The 20,655-nt window shown below is 42.1% G+C and overlaps 1 protein-coding gene across 1 annotated transcript in view; it reads left to right on the top strand.

Annotated features, from left to right (window-relative positions):
- Positions 1 to 20,655, top strand: part of LOC110502152 (contactin-associated protein-like 5) — a 101,287-nt gene that overhangs the window by 49,893 nt on the left and 30,739 nt on the right. Inside the window, exon 4 of the mRNA XM_036959343.1 lies at positions 17,794 to 17,941. Within this exon, the coding sequence (XP_036815238.1) occupies positions 17,794 to 17,941 (148 nt within the window). The remainder of the gene's footprint in view (positions 1 to 17,793; positions 17,942 to 20,655) is intronic.

Below are 20,655 nucleotides of genomic sequence, written 5' to 3'. Positions count from 1 at the left end.
ACTTCTTCACAACAGTATCTCGGACCTTCCTGGTGTGTTCCTTGTTCTTCATGATGCTCTCTGCGCTTTTAACGGACCTCTGAGACTATCACAGTGCAGGTGCATTTATACGGAGACTTGATTACACACAGGTGGATTGTATTTATCATCATTAGTCATTTAGGTCAACATTGGATCATTCAGAGATCCTCACTGAACTTCTGGAGAGAGTTTGCTGCACTGAAAGTAAAGGGGCTGAATAATTTTGCATGCCCAATTTTTCAGTTTTTGATTTGTTAAAAAATATTTGAAATATCCAATAAATGTCATTCCACTTCATGATTCTGTCCCACTTCTTGTTGATTCTTCACAAAAAAATACAGTTTTATATCTTTGTTTGAAGCCTGAAATGTGGCAAAAGGTTGCAAAGTTCAAGGGGGCCGAATACTTTCGCAAGGCACTAATTGTCTCCATCATTTCCCAGATTTTTTGTAAAGAGAGCGAGAGAGAGAGAGATATTACAGTTGAAGTTCACATACACTTATGTTGGAGTCATTATAACTCGTTTTTCAACCACACCACAAATTTCTTGTTATCAAACCATAGTTTTGGCAAGTCGGTTAGGACATCTACTTTGTGCATGACACAAGTAAGTGTACAATGACCAAAAGCATACTTCCAAAGTTGTGGCAAAATAGGACAATAAAGTCAAGGTATTGGAGTGGCCATCACAAAGCCCTGACCTCAATCCCATAGAAAATGTGTGGCCATAACTGAAAAAATGTTTGTGAGCAAGGCGGCCTACAAACCTGACTCAGTTACACCAACTCTGTCAGGAGGAATGGGCCAAAATTCACACACTTATTGAGGGAAGCTTGTGCAAAGCTACCTGAAACGTTTGACCCAAGTGAAACAATTTTAAAGGCAATGCTACCAAATACTAATTGAGTGTATGTATACTTCTGACCCACTGGGAATGTGATGAAAGAAATAAAAGCTGAAATAAATCATTCTCTCTACTATTATTCTGACATTTCACATTATTAAAATAAAGTGGTGATCGTAACTGACCTAAGACAGGGAATTTGTACTAGGATTAAATGTCAGGAATTGTGAAAAACAGTTTAAATGTATTTGGCTAAGGTGTATGTAAACTTCTGACTTCAACTGTATATTTTTATTTATTTTACCTTTATTTAACTAGGCAAGTCAGTTAAGGACAAATTCTAATTTTCAATGACGGCCTAGGAACAGTGGGTTAACTGCCTTGCTAAGGGGCATAACGACAGATTTGTACCTTGTCAGTTTGGGGATTGGATTTTGCAACCTTTCGGTTACTAGTCCAACGCTCTAACCACTAGGATACGCTGCCATCCCATATATGTATATATAACTCAGCAATGAAAGAAACGTCCTCTCTCTGTCAACTGAGTTTATTTTCAGCAACCTTAACATGTGTAAATATTTGTAGGAACATAACTAGATTCAACAGTTGAGACATTAAGTACTGCAGTGCATATCCTACTCAAGGACTGCACCAGATTTGCCAGTTCTTGCTGTGAGATGTTACCCTACTTTTCCACCAAGGGACCTGCAAGTTCCCAGACATTTCTGGGGGGAATGGCCCTAGCAATCACCCTCCGATCCAACAGGTCCCAGACGTGCTCAATGGGATTGAGATCCGGGCTCTTCGCTGGCCATGGCAGAACACTGACATTCCTGTCTTGCAGGAAATCACACACAGAACGAGCAGTATGGCTGGTGGCATTGTCATGCTGGATGGTCATGTCAGGATGAGCCTACAGGAAGGGTACCACATGAGGGAGGAGAATGTCTTCCCTGTAAAGCACAGCGTTGAGATTGCCTGCAATGACAACAAGCTCAGTCCAATGATGCTGTGACACACCGCCCCAGACCATGACGGACCCTCCACCTTCAAATCGATCCCGCTCCAGAGTATAGGCCTCGGTGTAACACTCATTCCTTCAACAATAAACGGGAATCCGACCACCCTTGGTGAGACAAAACCGCAACAATTCAGTGAAGAGCACTTTTTGCCAGTCCTGTCTGGTCCAGCGACGGTGGGTTTGTGCCCTTAGGCAACGATGTTGCCGGTGATGTCTGGTGAGGACCTGCCTGACCTACAACAGGCCTACAAGCCTTCAGTCCAGCTTCTCTCAGCCTATTGCAGACAGTCTGAGCAGTGATGGAGGGATTGTGCGTTCCTGGTGTAACTCTGGCAGTTGTTGTTGCCATCCTGTACTTGTCCCGCAGGTGTGATGTTCGGATGTACCGATCCTGTGCAGCTGTTGTTACACGTAGTCTGCCACTGCGAGCACGATCAGCTGTCCGTCCTTTCAACCTGTAGCTCTGTCTTAGGCGTCTCACAGTACGGACATTGCAATTCATTACCCTGGCCACATCTGCAGTCCTCATGCCTCCTTGCAGCGTGCCTAAGGCACGGTCATGCAAATGAGCAGGGACCCTGGGCATATTTCTTTTGCCGTTTTTCAGAGTCAGTAAAAAGGCCTCCTTAGTGTCCTAAGTTTTCACAACTGTGACTTTAATTGCCTACCATCTGTAAGCTGTTAGTGTCTTAACGACCGTTCCACAGGTGCATGTTCATTAATTGTTTATGGTTCATTGAACAAGCATGGCAAACATTGTTTAAACCCTTTACAATGAAGATTTGTGAAGTTATTTGGATTTTTACGAATTATCGTTGAAAGATAGGGCACTGAATAAGGGACGTTTCTTTTTTTTGCTGAGTTTACATATTTTTAATTTTTAAATATATTTTATTTTATTATTTTCCCCTAACCCTACCATCCCTCCCCTAATTGGAGTAAACTAATGGACAACAACTCTTAGGCTTCTACTTCCAGCTTATACATATTATATGTATTTTACAAAGAGAGTATCTTTTGTTTGTTTTTAGTCCCATCCTTCAGCTCCATTCAACCCCTCCTATCTATCACTGAACACCATCCACTGTACACTTGTTTTCACTGCTGTGCTATTTCCTGAGGTAATGCCTTGGCTATAGCTCAATGGGTAATACAAGCGCGCAGGATAGCCGTGTTTCAACCCAGTCGGTCACATTAACTTTAAATGAATCAGTGGCGCAGCGGTCTAAGGCACCGCATCTCAGTGCTAGAGGAGACACTACAGACCCTGGTTCAATTTCAGGCTGCATCCCAACCGGCCGTGATTGGGAGTCCCATAGGGCGGCGCACATTGGCCCAGCTTCGCCCCGGTTATGGTTTGGCCAGGGTAGGCCGTCATTGTAAATAAGATTTTTTTTTCTTAACTGAATTGCGTTGTTAAATAAATAAATAAAACCTTTAAAAATAAAACAAATCTACGTTCAGACTTTTCTTTTCACTTGGCACACTGGGATGAGAGAGTAGCTGCGTATTGAGCTGTAACTCAGAGTAGGTCAACGCTGCAAGGAAATTAGACATTAATTTGGGGGCTTTGTTTTGGAGTGTTTTTTCTTAACTCTGGTGTGTTTTCCCCATTGGTTGGATGGGTTTTGAGAAGGAGAGGAGGATGTAAGGAGTCTGCAATTGAGATTCTCCCATCTGCTCCTGAATATAGGCTATTCACATGGCAGTTAGAGGGGCTATTGCCCTGTTTCCTCCTGCATGTTGTTGGAAGGAAGTCTCTAGATTTTGCTTGCCTGAAGTAGAGTACATTGTGATAAATTGCAGGCCACATGACTTGCCTAGAGAGTTTTCAGCTATACTTTTCGTGGCTGTTTATTTACCACCACAGACAGATGCTGGCATTAAGAACACACTCAGTCAGCTGTATAAGGAAACAGGAAACCAAACAGGAAACCACTCACCCAGAGGCGGCGCTCCTAGTGGCAGGAGACTTTAATGCAGGGAAACTTAAATCAGTTCTACCAAATCTATCAACATGTTAAATGTGCAACCAGAGGGAAAAAATTCTAGATCACCTGTACTCCACACACTGAGACCCGTACAAAGCTCTCCCTCGCCCTCCATTTGGTAAATCTGACCACAATTCTATCCTCCTGATTCCTACTTACAAGCAAAAATTAAAACAGGAAGCACCAGTGACTCTGTCTATAAAAAAAGGGGTCAGATGAAGCAAATGCTAAACTACAGGACTGTTTTGCTATCACAGACTGGAACATGTTCCGGGATTCTTCCAATGGTATTGAGGAGTCCACCACATCAGTCATTTACTTCATCAATAAGTGCATCGAGGTCGTCGTCTCCACAGTGACTGTACGTACATACCCCAACCAGAAGCCATGGATTACAGGCAACATTCACACTGAGCTAAAGGGTAGAGCTGCTACTTTCAAGGTGCGGGACTCTAACCCACAAGCAACACTGAGGCATGGATGAGAGCATCAGCTGTTCTGGACGACTGTGTGATCACTCTCTCCATAGCCGACGTGAGTAAGACCTTTCTTGCGACTAGCAATCCCGTATCCGGGAGCGTAATCATAGCCTCAAGCTCATTACCATAACGCAACGTTAACTATTCATGAAAATCGCAAATGAAATGAAAGAAATATATTCACTCACAAGCTTAGCCTTTTGTTAACAACACTGTCATCTCAGATTTTCAAAATATGCTTTTCAACCATAGCTACACAAGCATTTGTGTAAAAGTATTGATAGCCTAGCATAGCATTAAGCCTAGCATTCAGCAGGCAACATTTTCACAAAAACAAGAAAAGCATTCAAATAAAATAATTTACCTTTGAAGAACTTTGGATGTTTTCAATGAGGAGACTCTCAGTTAGATAACAAATGTTCATTTTTTCCAAAAAGATTATTTGTGTAGGAGAAATCGCTCCGTTTTGTTCATCACGTTTGGCTAAGAAAAAAACCTGAAAATTCAGTCACTACAACTTTTTTCCAAATTAACTCCATAATATCGACAGAAACATGGCAAACGTTGTTTAGAATCAATCCTCAAGGTGTTTTTCACATATGTATTCAATGATAAATCATTTGTGGCAGTTGGGTTTCTCCTCAGTAGCAAACGGAAAAGTACTGCAGCTGGAGATTACGCAATAATTGCGACGGAGGACACCAAGCGACCACCTGGTAAATGTAGTGTCTTATGGTCAATCTTCCTATGATATGCCTACAAATACGTCACAATGCTGCAGACACCTTGGGGAAACGACAGAAAGTCTAAGCTCATTTGTGGCCCATTCACAGCCATATAAGGAGTCATTGGAATACAGCACCTTCAAAATCTGGGGCACTTCCTGTTTGAAATGTCATCTTGGTTTCGCCTGTAGCATCAGTTCTGTGGCACTCACAGACTATATCTTTGCAGTTTTGGAAACATCAGAGTGTTTTCTTTCCAAAGCTTCAATTATATGCATAGTCAAGCATCTTTTCGTGACAAAATAACACGCTTAAAACGGGAACGTTTTTTATCCAATAATGAAATACCGCCCCCAGAGTTCAAAGAGGTTTTAACAGGTCAACATACACAAGGCTGCGGGGCCAGACGGATTACCAGGACGTGTGCTCCGGATGTGTGCTGACCATCTGGCAGGTGTCTTCACTGACATTTTCCACATGTCCCTGATTGAGTCTGTAATACCAACACTTTTCAAGCAGACCACCATAGTCCCTGTGCCCAAGAACACTGAGGCAACCTGCCTAAATGACAACAGACGCGTAGCACTCACGTCCGTAGCCAAGAAGTGCTTTGAAAGGTTGGTAATGGCTCACATCAACACCATTATCTCAGAAAACCTAGACCGACTCCAACTTGCATACCGCCCAAACAGATCCACAGATGATGCAATCTCTATTGCACTCCACACTGCCCTTTCCCACCTGGACAAAAGGAACACTTATGTGAGAATGCTATTCTTTGATTACAGCTCAGCGTTCAACACCCTCGTACCCTCAAAGCTCATCACTAGGCTAAGGATCCTGGGACTATACACCTCCCTCTGCAACTGGATCCTGGACTTCCTGATGGGCCGCCCCCAGGTGGTGAGGGTAGGTAGCAACACATCTGCCATGCTGATCCTCAACACTGGAGCTCCACAGGGGTCCGTGCTCAGTCCCCTCCTGTACTTCCTCTTCACCCACGACTGCATGGCCAGGCACGACTCCAACACCATCATTAAGTTTGCAGACGACACAACACTGGTAGGCCTGATCACAGACAACGACGAGACAGTCTATAGGGAGGAGGTCAGAGACCTGGCCGTGTGGTGCCAGAATAAGAACCTATCCCTCAACATAGCCAAGACTAAGGAGATGATTGTGGACTACAGGAAGAGGAGGACTGAGCATGCCCCCATTCTCCTCGATGGGGCTGTAGTGGAGCAGGTTGAGAGCTTGAAGTTCCTCGGTGACCACATCAACAACAAACTAGAATGGTCCAAACACACCAACACAGTCGTGAAGATGATGAAGCCTATACCCCCTCAGGAAACTAAAAAGATTTTGCATGGGTCCTGAGATCCTCAAAAGGTTCTACAGCTGCAACATCGAGAGCATCCTGACTGGTTGCATCACTGCCTGGTACGGCAATTGCTCGGCCTCTGACCGCAAGGCACTACAGAGGGTAGTGCGTACGGCCCAGTACAACACTGGAGCTAAGCTGCATGCCGTCCAGGACCTCTACACCAGGTGGTGTCAGAGGAAGGCCCTACAAATTGTCAAAGACCCCAGCCACCCAAGTCATAGACTGTTCCCTCTACTACCGCATGGCAAGTGGTACCGGAGTGCCAAGTCTAGGACAAAAAGGCTTCTCAACAGTTTTTACCCCCAAGCCATAACTCCTGAACAGGATATCAAATGGCTACCCGGACTATTTGCATTGTGTGCCCCCCCACCCCCCAAAACCCTCTTTTTACACTGTTGCTTCTTTCTGTTTATCATATATGCATAGTCACTTTAACCATATCTACATGAGCATACTACCTCAATCAGCCTGACTAACTGGTGTCTATATGTAGCTTCGCTACTTTTATAGCCTCGCTACTGTATATAGCCTGTCTTTTTACTGTTGTTTTATTTCTTTACTTACCTGCTCACCTGACACCTTTTTTGCACTATTGGTTAGAGCCTGTAAGTAAGCATTTCACTGTTGTATTCGGCGCACGTGACAAATAAACTTGGATTTTATTTGAAGACCAAAGCAAAGGTAATATGATGTTTGGGACAAGTCATGCTTTTTGATAATCATAGATGGATTCATATTTCTCCCAAAAATAAATTAGTCACATAACCACATGGTTTTGTTCAGGCATTTTAGTTCGCTTCACATTTGGCAATGTGAAACCAAAAGGACAAAATGAATAAAATGCAGATAATCAAGTTCTGATTTGAACTCTCAGAAAGAGGTGTGAAAACACCCTTTTTGTCCTTAGCCTCTGGGGTGTTTGAGAGTGAGCAGAAGGTTAAACCTCTTTATCTTTGTTCTGCTCTCGTCAGAGATGCCACGCTTTGTGGGGAAAACCATTAGGAGGATTCAGACTGTAACTTGCTTTTTATCTCATTGCTTAAAATCCTTGTGAAGGAGACATTTTGTTAAGTTTGACGGTAGTGTGGGATGAAGTGTGGCTGTACTCTACTCACTGACTCACTGCACATTCATCCTATTCGCCCTCTAATATGATTGTATCGCTAGTGCTTGGTTAGCACGTGTACATAATTGAGTTAACAACAAAAAATAAACTGTTCATGATGTTTTAGTGGACATACATTATTTAAAACCTTTTGTGTTCACTCCATTTATGTCAAATACAACTCAACATTCTTGCATTTTCTGCCATTCAGAATATTTCTTAAGATGTCTCGGGGACAAATGTGTTTGCACATTAGCAATTCTCAAGAGTTTCTATCACATGGTGTATAATTTACAGTAGTTGAAGTTACAAGTGCAGACAGCATGTCCAGTCCACTATGGCAATATCTATTGAATTATTTATTATCTTCTATGTCTTTAAAAATACATTATTTACACTCATGTGGGATAATGTTGAAGTAATGGTGTAGTGTATGAACCATCCTTGACATGCTCCCACTACCCCAGCGTTATCAGCACCATGCTCCCACTACCCCGGCGTTACCAGCACCATGCTCCTACTACCCTGGCGTTACCAGCATCATGCTCCCACTACCCTGGCGTTACCAGCACCATGCTCCCACTACCCTGGTGTTGCAGGCATCATGCTCCCACTACCCTGGCGTTACGAGCACCATGCTCCCACTACCCTGGTGTTACCAGCAAAATGGGCTACAAAGGGTGTGTGGTGTTAATTGGAATGATTCTTCAGTACGTTACAGTAAGTTGCTGTAGAGGGAGTTACAGTATGTGGCTGTAGAGGGAGTTACAGTAAGTGGCTGTAGAGTGAGTTATAGTAAGTGTCTGTCGAGGGAGTTACAGTAAGTGTCTGTCGAGGGAGTTATAGTAAGTGTCTGTCGAGGGAGTTACAGTAAGTGTCTGTCGAGGGAGTTACAGTAAGTGGCTGTCGAGGGAGTTACAGTAAGTGTCTGTCGAGGGAGTTATGGTAAGTGTCTGTCGAGGGAGTTACAGTAAGTGGCTGTAGAGAGAGTTACATAAAGTGGCTGTTATGAGTTACAGTAAGTGGCTGTCGGGAGTTGCAGTTAGTGGCTTTCGGGAGTTACAGTAAGTGGCTGTCGAGGGAGTTACAGTAAGTGGCTGTCTAGGGAGTTACAGTAAGTGACTGTCGGGAGTTACAGTAAGTGTAGAGTGAGTTACAGTAAGTGGCTGTCGAGGGAGTTACAGTAAGTGACTGTCGGGAGTTACAGTAAGTGACTGTCGGGAGTTACAGTAAGTGACTGTCGGGAGTTACAGTAAGTGTCTGTAGAGTGAGTTACAGTAAGTGTCTGTAGAGTGAGTTACAGTAAGTGTCTGTCGAGGGAGTTACAGTAAGTGTCTGTCGAGGGAGTTACAGTAAGTGTCTGTCGAGGGAGTTACAGTAAGTGGCTGTCGAGGGAGTTACAGTAAGTGGCTGTCGAGGGAGTTACAGTAAGTGGCTGTCGAGGGAGTTACAGTAAGTGGCTGTCGAGGGAGTTACAGTAAGTGGCTGTCTAGGGAGTTACAGTAAGTGGCTGTCGAGGGAGTTACAGTAAGTGGCTGTAGAGTGAGTTACATGAATTGGATGTGGAGCCAAAAGAATTAGAACGAGAGCTCCGTCACATGCTGGGGCTCCTGAGGGGCGCAGCGGTCTAAGGCATTCCATCTCAGTGCTAGAGGCGTTACTACAGACAGGTCTGATTCCAGGCTGTATCACAACCGGCCGTGATTGGGAGTGCCAATGGGCGGCGCACAATTGTCCCAGCGTTCTCCGGGTTTGGCCGGTGTAGGCCGTCATTGTAAATAAGAATGTGTTCTTATTAGTCCTATATTGACGCTTTGCCTGTTTCATAGTTTGTCTGAGGCCATAGCGGGATTTCTTATAAGCGTCCGGATAAGTGTCCGGCTCCTTGAAAGTGGCAGCTCTAGCCTTTAGCTCGGTGAAGATGTTGCCTGTAATCAATGGCTTCTGGTTGGGATATGTACGTACGGTCACTGTGGGGACGACGTCGTCAATGCACTTGTTGATGAAGCTGGTGACTGAGCTGGTATACTCCTCAATACCATTGGATGAATCAAGGAACATATTCCAGTCTGTGCTAGCAAAATAGATGATAACTGTTCCATTTATTTTATGAAAGCTATAGCTTTTTAGCCATCAAACCTACCTCTCTACTCTTGTTGTAATTTCAATGTGCTGCTTTGAAATCAGTCAAATAGTTAATGATTTTTCAGTTAGTTAATTGAAAACAAAGAACATGCCAGTTGCCTGGTGTCAATCAACAAGACACAGAGGAGACAACATCTGCTGAATAGTCATGCCATTCACTTCTTTGTTAATGTAAGAAGACAAAAGGTGTCATTTGCTTTTGAAACCTGCCTACAGAAACAGAAGTGGTAGCTAATTAGTGAGACATCCCTAATAAAGCGAACCAGAGGTGGGCGACCACAGTTTGACACTGTACGCCACACAGAGAATTGACATCTGTCTGGGAAGGGAAGTTGGAAGGTAATGGCCTGCTGATGGCTGTGCCGGCTGAGAGGGCTAATGAGAACACCAGCTGCCTGCATCTGCCAGGTTGCAGCAACTCTGCACCTGTAAGTTTACATGGTATTATGTGCTGCGTATGAAAATAGCAGTTTTGTTGCACTAAAGATATACACACATTGACATAGGCACTTTCTCAACACTCTCAATCTCTCCGTTCTCTCACTCTCTGTGACACACACATAATAACGTGCATGCACTGCAGATACGCACATATGCACGCACACAACCACATCAACACCCACAGCCACAAGACAGAGACAGAGGTTCAGTCCTTTTATCTCTGCCCTGTGCCAGACCAGGTCACAAGGGCAACATGATTATCTATTCTTGCAACTCTCAGCTGTCGTTGTCTTTTAGAGTCACACAGCCAGGCCAGCACTGCAATGGCACAACACGGAGTATAGTTCTTAAAGTTAGGAACAACAGGATGGCACTCATGAACCAGCTGCTTTTGATCCAATTAGAAAAAGTCAGGGAGAAAAGAAAATGACTGACTGTGAGTGAGTGAGTGACCTGTGGTGTGTTGGAAATTAGTTCACTTTTGGTTTTTGTGTTTCCAATCAGTTACTTTGAGGATGTAAGCTCAGTACAGTCTTTGGTTTTCAGAGAAAATGTATGCGATCTGCTCCAAATGTGCATAACATCATAAAGCTATGTGTGCAGTTCCAATGTTAATGTATGTTCACGTAAACCCCTCTGAGCTTGTTAAGAAAGTAGAATTGTTCCATCAATTTGCCAATTGTTCTACCCCTGGAGTGAAACAGTGTGTAGAACAAAATCAAATGAGCTTGGTGTGTTGTGCTGTTGAAAACACACTGTTACAGCTGCTCTACAGTAATGAGGGGATATAAACCTTATTCAGATATCATCTCTACGATCCTTCGGGAAGAGGCTGTTGAGGTGCTGTTGTTTTTGTCTCCTTCTTTACTTCCTGCCGTATATACACTCAGTGTACAAAACATTAACAACACCTTCCTAATATTGAGTTGCACCCCTTCCTTTTGCCCTCAGAACAGCCTCAATTTGTCGGGCATGGACTCTACAAGATGTTCGAAAGTGTTCCACAGGGATGCTGGCCAATGTTGACTCCAATGCTTCCCACGGTTGTGTCAAGTTGGTTGGATGTCCTTTAGGTGGTGGACTATTCTCGATGGACACGGGTAACTGTTAAGTGTGAAAAACCCAGCAGCGTTGCAATTCTTGACACAAACCGGTACGCCCGTCACCTACCACACCCTGTTCAAAGGCACTTAAATATTTTGTTTTGCCCATTCACTCTCCGAATGGCACACATACACAATCCATGTCTCAATTGTCCCACGGCTTGAAAATCCTTCTCAATCTACACCGATTAAAGTGGATTTAACAAGTGACATCCATAAGAGATCATAGCTTTCACCTGGATTCACCTGGTCAGCGTACAGTATGTCATAGAAAGAGCAGCTGTTCTTAATGTTTTGTGTTCTCAGTATATTTTTAATCATTGATTGACATGCCTGTTAGCTATGAATATTAAGTCAACATTTGGTGAAATGTATTTTACTAGTTTGTGACCCACTGACACACAGCCTGCTATAAACAACAACACACACTGGAAATGAACCGAACAGCGCCCTCGGCAGAGGGATTCTGTAAGATTTGGGTAATTAGAGTAAATTGCCCTTGTGCCATATCTTCTCTATACTCTAAATATTTGGTGAACAGAATGGGATAAGTCTTCTGTGTTCCCTACAGAATGTTGAGTAAATGCTTGATGAGCTACTGTGTAGTTATTTGATCGGTGTAACTCTGTGCAATGTGTGATTTTAAAATGTAGGCTGATTCGATAATACAAGAACCCATTACAATAGGAAGATTATCAGGGGGATATATACAGTACCAGTCAAAAGTTTGGACACCTACTCATTCAAGGGTTTTTCTTTATTTTTACTATTTTCTACATTGTAGAATACTAGTGAAGACATCAACACTATGAAATAACACATATGGTATCATGTCATAACCAAAAAGGTTTTAAGCAAATCAAAATATATTTGAGATTCTTTAAAGTAGCTACCCTTTTCCTTGATGACAGCTTTGCACAATCTTGGCATTCTCTCAACCAACTTCATGAGGTAGTCACCTGGAATGCATTTAAATTAACAGGTGTGCCTTGATGAAAGTTAATTTGTGGAATTTCTTTCCTCAATGTGTTTGAGCCAATCAGTTGTGTTCTGATAAGGTAGGGGTGGTATACAGAAGATAGCTCTATTTGGTAAAAGACCAAGTCCATATTATGGCAAGAGGTCAAATAAGCTAAGAGAAACAACAGTCCGTCATTACTTTAAGACATGAAGGTCAGTCAATTCGGAACATTTCAAGAACTTTGAAAGTTTATTCAAGAGCAGTCGTAAAAACCGTTAAGCGCTATGATGAAACTGGCTCTCATGATGAACGCCACAGGAAAGAAAGACCCAGAGATACCTCTGCTGCAGAGGATACAGTTTGTTAAAGTTAACTGAACCTCAGATTGGAGCCCAAATAAATGTTTCTCAGAGTTCAAGTAACAGACACATCTCAACATCAACTGTTCAGAGGAGACTATGTGAATCAGGCCTTCATGTTCCAATTGCTGCAAAGAAATCACTACTAAAGGACACCAATAAGAAGAAGATACTTGCTTGGGCCAAGAAACATGAGCAATGGACATTAGACCGGTGGAAATCTGTCCTTTGGTCTGATGAGTCCAAATGTTATATTTTTGGTTCCAACCGCCGTGTCTTCGTGAGACGCAAAGTAGGTGAGCGGATGATGTCCGTATCTGAAGCATGGAGGAGGTGTGGGGGTGCTTTGCTGGTGATGCTGTCTGTGATTTATTTCAAATTCAAGGCACACTTAACCAGCATGGCTACCACAGGATTTTTGCAGCAATACGCCATCCCATTTAGTTTGCGCTTAGTGGGACTATCGTTTGTTTTTCAACAGGACAATGACCCAGCACACTGTTTGTGTAAGGGTTATTTGACCAAGAAGGAGAGTGATGGAGTGGTGCATCAGATGACCTGGCCTCCACAATCACCCAACCTTAACCCAATTGAGATGGTTTAGGATGAGTTGGACCACATAATCAAGGAAAAGCATCCAACAAGTTCTCAGCATTTGTAGTAAATCCTTCAATACTGTTGGAAAAGCATTCCAGGTGAAACTGGTTGAGAGAATGCCAAGAGTGTGCAAAGCTGTCATCAAGGCAAAGGGTGGCTACTTTGAAGAATATAAAATATATTTTGATTTAACACTTTTTTTTGATTACTACATGATTCCATATGTGTTATTTCTTGTATCTACAATGTAGAACATATTAAAAATAAAGAAAAGGACATGTTTTGAATGAGTAGGTGTGTCCAAACTTTTGACTGATACTGTACATGTACTTGATCCCCAATTAAAGTTGATTTCCTGGCATTCAAGCCTTCAATAGGGATGTTTCACATTGGAGTGTATGTACTCTTAGCTGACGTAGGGACCTTGTCTTGAGAGAGGAAGAGTAGAGGCGTAATGAACGGGGAGGGAGGCCATCGGTTCAGGGTGGATACAGGATAGAAATAATGAAGTCACTGTGGGGTTAGGAGCTGTTTATGTGGACAGTGACTAACATGAAGCTCTGGTCCAATGGGAGGTCTTTTGTCCTCTCAAGAGTTCCAGATATTCTGGTTTACATCTGCACAATAATTGGACAGAACCTCTAACCTGGAAAAGAACATGTCATCTTGGAGTGCTGTGTCGATCTACATAGGAAATGGATATATTGACACCTTATGAAGTACAACTCAACTATTGATTGCAATCAAGGGAATAATTTAATGTCCAGTCAAACTACCTTTGGGAAATAAGAGATTTAATTGTTTTGACTGGATGAGCTCAGTTTCAGCTATTTTCCCTTGAAAAAAATAGGAATTATTTCAGGGTCCATCCGTTTGTTACTTCCTCACAGGTATTATATAAATACTGAAAAACAAAAGGTCTACACACTGTTCCTCCCTGGAAAGCAATTATCTGGAATTGCAATAAAGAGGAGACATTTATTTGTCATCAAATACCATTTCACTATTTCTTCTAAACTCTGGCTTTATCCTGGTCGATATTCTGTGCAGAAAACCTCAACTATTATAGTTTGAGCTACTGTAGTAGCTACTGTACTCTACTGCCTGCCTGAAGGATATAAGGGTTAGTTTAGCTGATTTTTCTCTAATAATAATAGTAGGCCTGTGTTTGGTGGTTATTGTGGTAAATTGCTGTAATCATCTCATGGATATTGAGAAATATATTTTGCCATATTTTGGTGAAGCAAACAATTTTCTAATTTAATTAGCTAAATAAGTTACTTTACATTGTGGAGGATATGCATTGCAGTAGCCTGCATGGTCTGAATGGATGAGTAAACCCTAGCGAGTTTCCAAATGCTTATCTTGCATAGACATGAGTTACAATGCATTTGTAAGTGCTTAGCTTGCACCTCTTCTAAAATACTGTCACCAGGCTCCACTTAAATGGACTCAGAAAAGCATGTGCATAAATCACAATAACAGCCTAAATAGTTGACTTGCAGGACTGTCTCTTTGTCTACCAAGAGACCAGTCTTTATGTACTCTCCTTCAGAGAGGTGACACTCCACCTCCATTCTACTGCATGCATTCCGTGTGTGTGTGTGTAATTTGTGCCTCTTATACTACCTCCCCATGTGCTTTTCTGTTTTCAACTGCAGGGAGAAGTGAATTAATGACCCTGTTGGACTATTCACAAAGTCTGGAGCCCCGGTGTCAACAATCCATCTTTCCTTTACTCTATGATACACATCATTATCCATTTAGTTCGTCACCTGCCTTGAATCCATTATGACGGTCGCTTGTGATCTGTCATCCCAGTTTCTTTTATTTTTTTTTCTCTACTCTCTCCTTCTCTTTCACTCCGTTCATCACCCTCAGCCTCCCAATACAGGTTGTTGATGCAGTGGAGGTTACAGGGATAGGGGGATGGAAATGAAGAAGAATAATGACATCTCACATTCTCAGAGAAAGGTCATTTTTATCTCCCTGGGAGCAGACGATATGTGGTACCATTTTTATTTTCTTCTTCACAGTCACTACTTGCCACAGTGCCCCCCCCCCCCCCCCCCCCACCCCCCCCTCTGAGTAGTGTGGTCGTGCACTGGTGGAAATTCTCACCATTCCAACCCACGCAACATGACCCACGCAACACATGTGATCTTTTTCATCTTAAGGCAGAGTCATTTGGAGAGAGTTTTGCTTCGTCGCAACATAGTAATGTTTCATACCTTTCCCATTTCGTGGGAACTACATCCATTTATATTTACGATCCAAACATTTGTCCTAGAAGACACAAAACCCTTTTCAATTCATGGCTGAAAGGCATTTTCCTAGACAAGATACAAGGTCAGTTCAGACATACGTGGTTAACATTGACTCACTTGATAACAGAGCTGTAATTGCTCTCCGGTTTTGTTTAAAGAACACAGTTCCCTCAAGATTTTCCTTTTTCCTGTATAGTATACACTACCTTTCAAACGTTTGGAGTCACTTAAAAATGTCCTTGTTTTTTAAAGAAAAGCAAAAGAAATGTGTCCATTAAAATAACATCAAATTGATCAGAAATACAGTGTAGACATTGTTAATGTTGTAAATAACTATTGTAGTTGGAAACGGCTGATTTTTAATGGAAAATCTACATCGGCGTACAGGGGCCCATTATCAGCAACCATCACTCCGGTGTTCCAATGGCACGTTGTGTTAGCTAATACAAGTTTATAATTTTAAAGGCTAATTGATCATGAGAACAAATAAAACATGGAAATATCACAATAATTATATTTTTTCCTAGGGTGACCCACAACATTAGAAAAAGTGAAACATCGCCTTAGTTCATATTTCCATTAAAGCTGTACACCACCAGGGTACATAGATTGTCTTAGGGTCATTTTTGACCCGGCAGTTATCAAATCATTTACACACCACAAAAACCACACACACACACAATGAGAAATTGAGATTGTGTGCTACTGATTGAACTCAACCAGCAGCTCCTGAAGAGGAGGATCACCATGGTTGGCACAGTTAGAAAGAACAAGTCTGAGCTCCCCCCTGCACTCCTCACAACAAGGGGGAGAGAGGCCTTCTCATCAAAGTTTGCCTTCACCATCACTCTAGTTTCTTTCCTCCCGAAGAGGAACATGAATGTGGTCCTCCTGAGCACATTGCACAAAACGGCTGAGATCAGTGATCTTCGACGACAGGAAGCCCGCCATCATGCTGGACAACAACCACAACAAAGGAGGCGTGGACAACCTGGACAAGGTAATTGGAATTTACAGCTGCATGAGGATGACTGGCCCATGGTCATCTTCCATAACATCATTGATGTGTCCTCATACAATAACTTTGTAGTATGGAACAAGTTCAACCCATCAGCCTCTGCAGTGCTTGTGAAAGCTGTTCAGGGGGCTGAATCTTGTCCTGATCCACTTGAGGCTGCAGCTGGGGCAGGCAAGAGGAGGAGATGCCAATTATGCCCCCCAAAGAAGGAAATATATCTGCAAAGTCCATGCACACACTCTTGCATATTGTCCTACATGTGCTAATTAGAGTTGATTGATTCATGTTCTTCACGTTTTTGTTTTGAATCTCTATTATTTTATTCTTATTTATTGTTGTTGTTTTTACACCTTGTGGGTGTGAGCATTGGCTCAAAAAATGGTAGAAGACTAGTATTTTGTAGTTGAATTCCTCATTGTACAGTATATAAGAATTTATCACTATGTTGCCAAATAAAGTTCAAGTTTCTCTTCAATAAAATGCATTTGAAACTACTTTCTGCACATTTCGGCTACTTTCTTAGGCTTTACAAGTGCTATCTCTTGCTAAAAAAATTATGTTTACACCTATGCAGTACCTTTAGCAGTACTAACAATAAACCTCTACTTTAGTAAAGAAAACAATCATGACAGGTGTGTTGTAATAAAAATGAGTGGTTTCCACTGATTTAAATGCAATCTTTCTGCATTGTGAAGACGGACAACCCAGATGTTCACCAAGTTTGACAGGTGGTTTCTTCATGCAAAATAGATTTGGGTTTTCAAATTCAATTAAGCTGCTTTATTATAGGGGTTCAGTGAAGGTAGGTCATTTTTGACACTTAGGACAAGGGGAGTATAGAGAATGTTAAGTCTACACAAGGGTTAAGAAGGAAATACATTCCACAGATTAACTTTTAAGATGGCACATGTCTTAATTGAAATGCATTCCAGGTGACTACCTCATGAAGCTGGTGGAGAGAATGCCATGAGTGTGCAAAGCTGTCATCAAGGCAAAGGGTGGCTATTTGAAGAATCTCACATATAATATATATTTTGATTTGTTTAACACTTTTTTGGTTACAACATGATTCCATATGTGCTATTTAATAGTTTTGACGTATTCACTATTATTATACAATGCAGAAAATAGTCAAATTAAGGAAAATGAAAACCCTTGAATGAGTAGGTGTTCTTTAACTTTTGACCGTAGTGTATATATTAAATACGTATTTATATATTTTTGTTGGCGTTTCCCTGCTGCCTGTTCTCCTCTCCCTCTCCTCTTACTCCTCTCTCTCCTTACTCTCTTTCTCCTCCCTACTCTCTTCCTCCTCTCTCCATCTGTCTGCAGAGGTTTGTGGGGAATGTGAATGCTGACGGTGTCGTCCACCACAAGTTGTCCCACTCTATCAGAGGCCGCTTCCTGCGCTTCGTCCCCCTGGACTGGAACCCCAGTGGCTGGGTGGGACTCAGAGTGGAGGTCTACGGCTGTGCCTACAGTGAGTGATCAGACCACCAGCCCTTACATTCAGACCATATAAGCAGTGCCTACAGTGAGTGATCAGACCACCATCCCTTACATTCAGACCATATAGGCTGTGCTTATATTAAAGTGACCACCAGCCCTTACATTCAGACTATATAGGCAGTGCCTACAGTGAGTGATCAGACCACCAGCCCTTACATTCAGACCATATAAGCAGTGCCTACAGTGAGTGATCAGACCACCATCCCTTACATTCAGACCATATAGGCTGTGCTTATATTAAAGTGACCACCAGCCCTTACATTCAGACTATATAGGCAGTGCCTACAGTGAGTGATCAGACCACCATCCCTTACATTCAGACCATATAGGCAGTGCCTACAGTGAGTGATCAGACCACCATTCCTTACATTCAGACCATATAGGCAGTGCCTACAGTGAGTTATCAGACCACCATCCCTTACATTCAGACCATATAAACAGTGCTTACATTAAAGTGTCCACCAGCCCTTACATTCAGACCATATAGGCTGTGCCTACAGTGAGTGATCAGACCACCATCCCTCACATTCAGACCAAACACGTTCAGCTAATATCATAATGCCTACAGTAAGTAGCCCCTCCACCCATTACATCCAGAACACCCTACTTCTGTGTATAACCTTGAATGAAAGCAGGATGTTTGAGGACAACTGCAGAAATATAGTAGATAGGATTTTGATATTGATGCAATTCTCTCTTTTATCACAAATTATTAAAGTAAAATGCCGACCAATAGAGACAGACAGTAACAGCCAGGCAGGCATGCCAGTTGAGATCCAGGGTAATGCTAAATTAATCAATCTAATTAAATTAACGTTTATTGGCCGTGTACACAGATTTTGCAGGTGTTACAACAGGTGCAGCAAAATGCTGAAGTTACTAGCTCCAACAATAAATTTAAATACTCTGATCAACATGTGAATTACCATCATACTAATATATATATCATTAGTGTATTACTGGACAGTTAGAATTATCCCTGAGTGAGCACTTTCATCATGCCGAATGGTTCCACAGCATGATCCCTGTATTCATGTTGGATGCTCTGCTAATAAATGCAGCTCAAAGTACAGTAAATAAAAGGAGGGGCAATACACATCTTCATTTTGAACTATAAAATAGGTCGATCAATTCATGACACAGAGAGAAAAGAGCGAGTGAGGGAGAGAGATGAAAAATATAGTTTTTTTTTTTATTCTGCAATGTTCATGTCATTACATTAATGGATATGTAAATAGAGATGAATGTACTCCAGGTCTCTCAGTGAATAAATTCAATGGGTAAGGCTGACAATTCTCCCTATGGCAAACTAATAACTTGCCTTTTTGAGCACTTACAGGAATCAATTGTGTATGACCGAAAGGGGTGAGCGAGCACAAGAGCTAGATACTGCAATTATCTAAGAAAAATAACAAGTCTATGTCAGAGATTTTCCCTATCCAGTTACACACGGAAATGGCTTCCAGCATAATATATACTGAAAAAATATATAAACGCAACAATGCAACAATTTCAAAGATTTTACAAGAGTTACCGTTCATATAAGGAAATCAGTCAATTTAAACATTAATTTGGCCCTAATCTATGGATTTCACATGACTGGGAATACAGATATGCATCTGTTGGTCACAGATACTTTTGTTGTTGTAGTGTATGTGGCCTGTAAGACAAATACAGTCTAAATCAATCTTGGATGAGTTCAAACAAACATGTATGTGAATGAGTATTTACTGATGGTGTTAAATCATGTTTTATGGACATAACAAAAGGTGTCCCACAGGGATCGATTCTTGGTCCGGTTCTTTTCAATATTTAAATGTACGATATTCATTTATCTGTACAAAATTGTAACTTTATAGTGTATAGAGATGACACTGTGGTGTATGCTATTGCTCCCACAGCTGATAAAGCTCTGTCAGAGTTTCAATCTGCCTTTATTGCCCTGCAGAAAGCCTTTGTTGAACTGAAATTAGTACTTAATGCAGGTAAAAACCAAGTACACTACATTACCAAAAGTATGTGGACACCTGCTCATCGAACATCTCATTGCAAAATCATGGGCATTAATATGGAGTTGGTCCACTCTTTGCTGCTATAATAGCTTCCACTCTTCTGGGAAGGCTTTCCACTAGATGTTGGGACATTGCTGTGGGGACTTGCTTCCATTCAGCCACAAGCTTTAGTGAGGTCGGCTGGCTCGCAGTCGGCTTTCCAATTCATCCCAAAGGTGTTCGATGTACTTAATGTCAGGGCTCTGTGCTGGCCAGTCAAGTTCTTCCACATCGATCTCAACAACATTTCTGTATGGACCTCGCTTTGTGCACGGTGGAATCTGAAACAGGAAAGGGCCTTCCTCAAACTGTTGCCACAAAGTTGGAAGCATAGAATCGTCAAGAATGTCATCGAATGCTGTAGCTTTAAGATTTCCCTTCACTGGAACTAAGGGATGAAAAACAGCCCCAAACCATTATTGCTCCTCTACCAAACTTTACAGATGGTACTGTACATTCGGGCAGGTAGCGTTCTCATGGCATCCACCAAATCCAGATTCCTCCTTTCGATTGCCAGATGGTGAAGCGTGATTCATCACTCCAGAGAACACATTCACACTGCTCCAGAGTCCAATGGGGGCAAGCTTTACACAACTCCAGCTGACACTTGGCATTGCTCATGGTGATCTTAGGC

The sequence above is a fragment of the Oncorhynchus mykiss genome, chromosome 22 (genome assembly GCF_013265735.2).
Source record: "Oncorhynchus mykiss isolate Arlee chromosome 22, USDA_OmykA_1.1, whole genome shotgun sequence".
Lineage (NCBI taxonomy): Eukaryota > Metazoa > Chordata > Actinopteri > Salmoniformes > Salmonidae > Oncorhynchus > Oncorhynchus mykiss.
The sequence above is the reverse complement of the archived record's forward strand: the minus strand, read 5'-3'. Positions and strand labels throughout refer to the sequence as shown.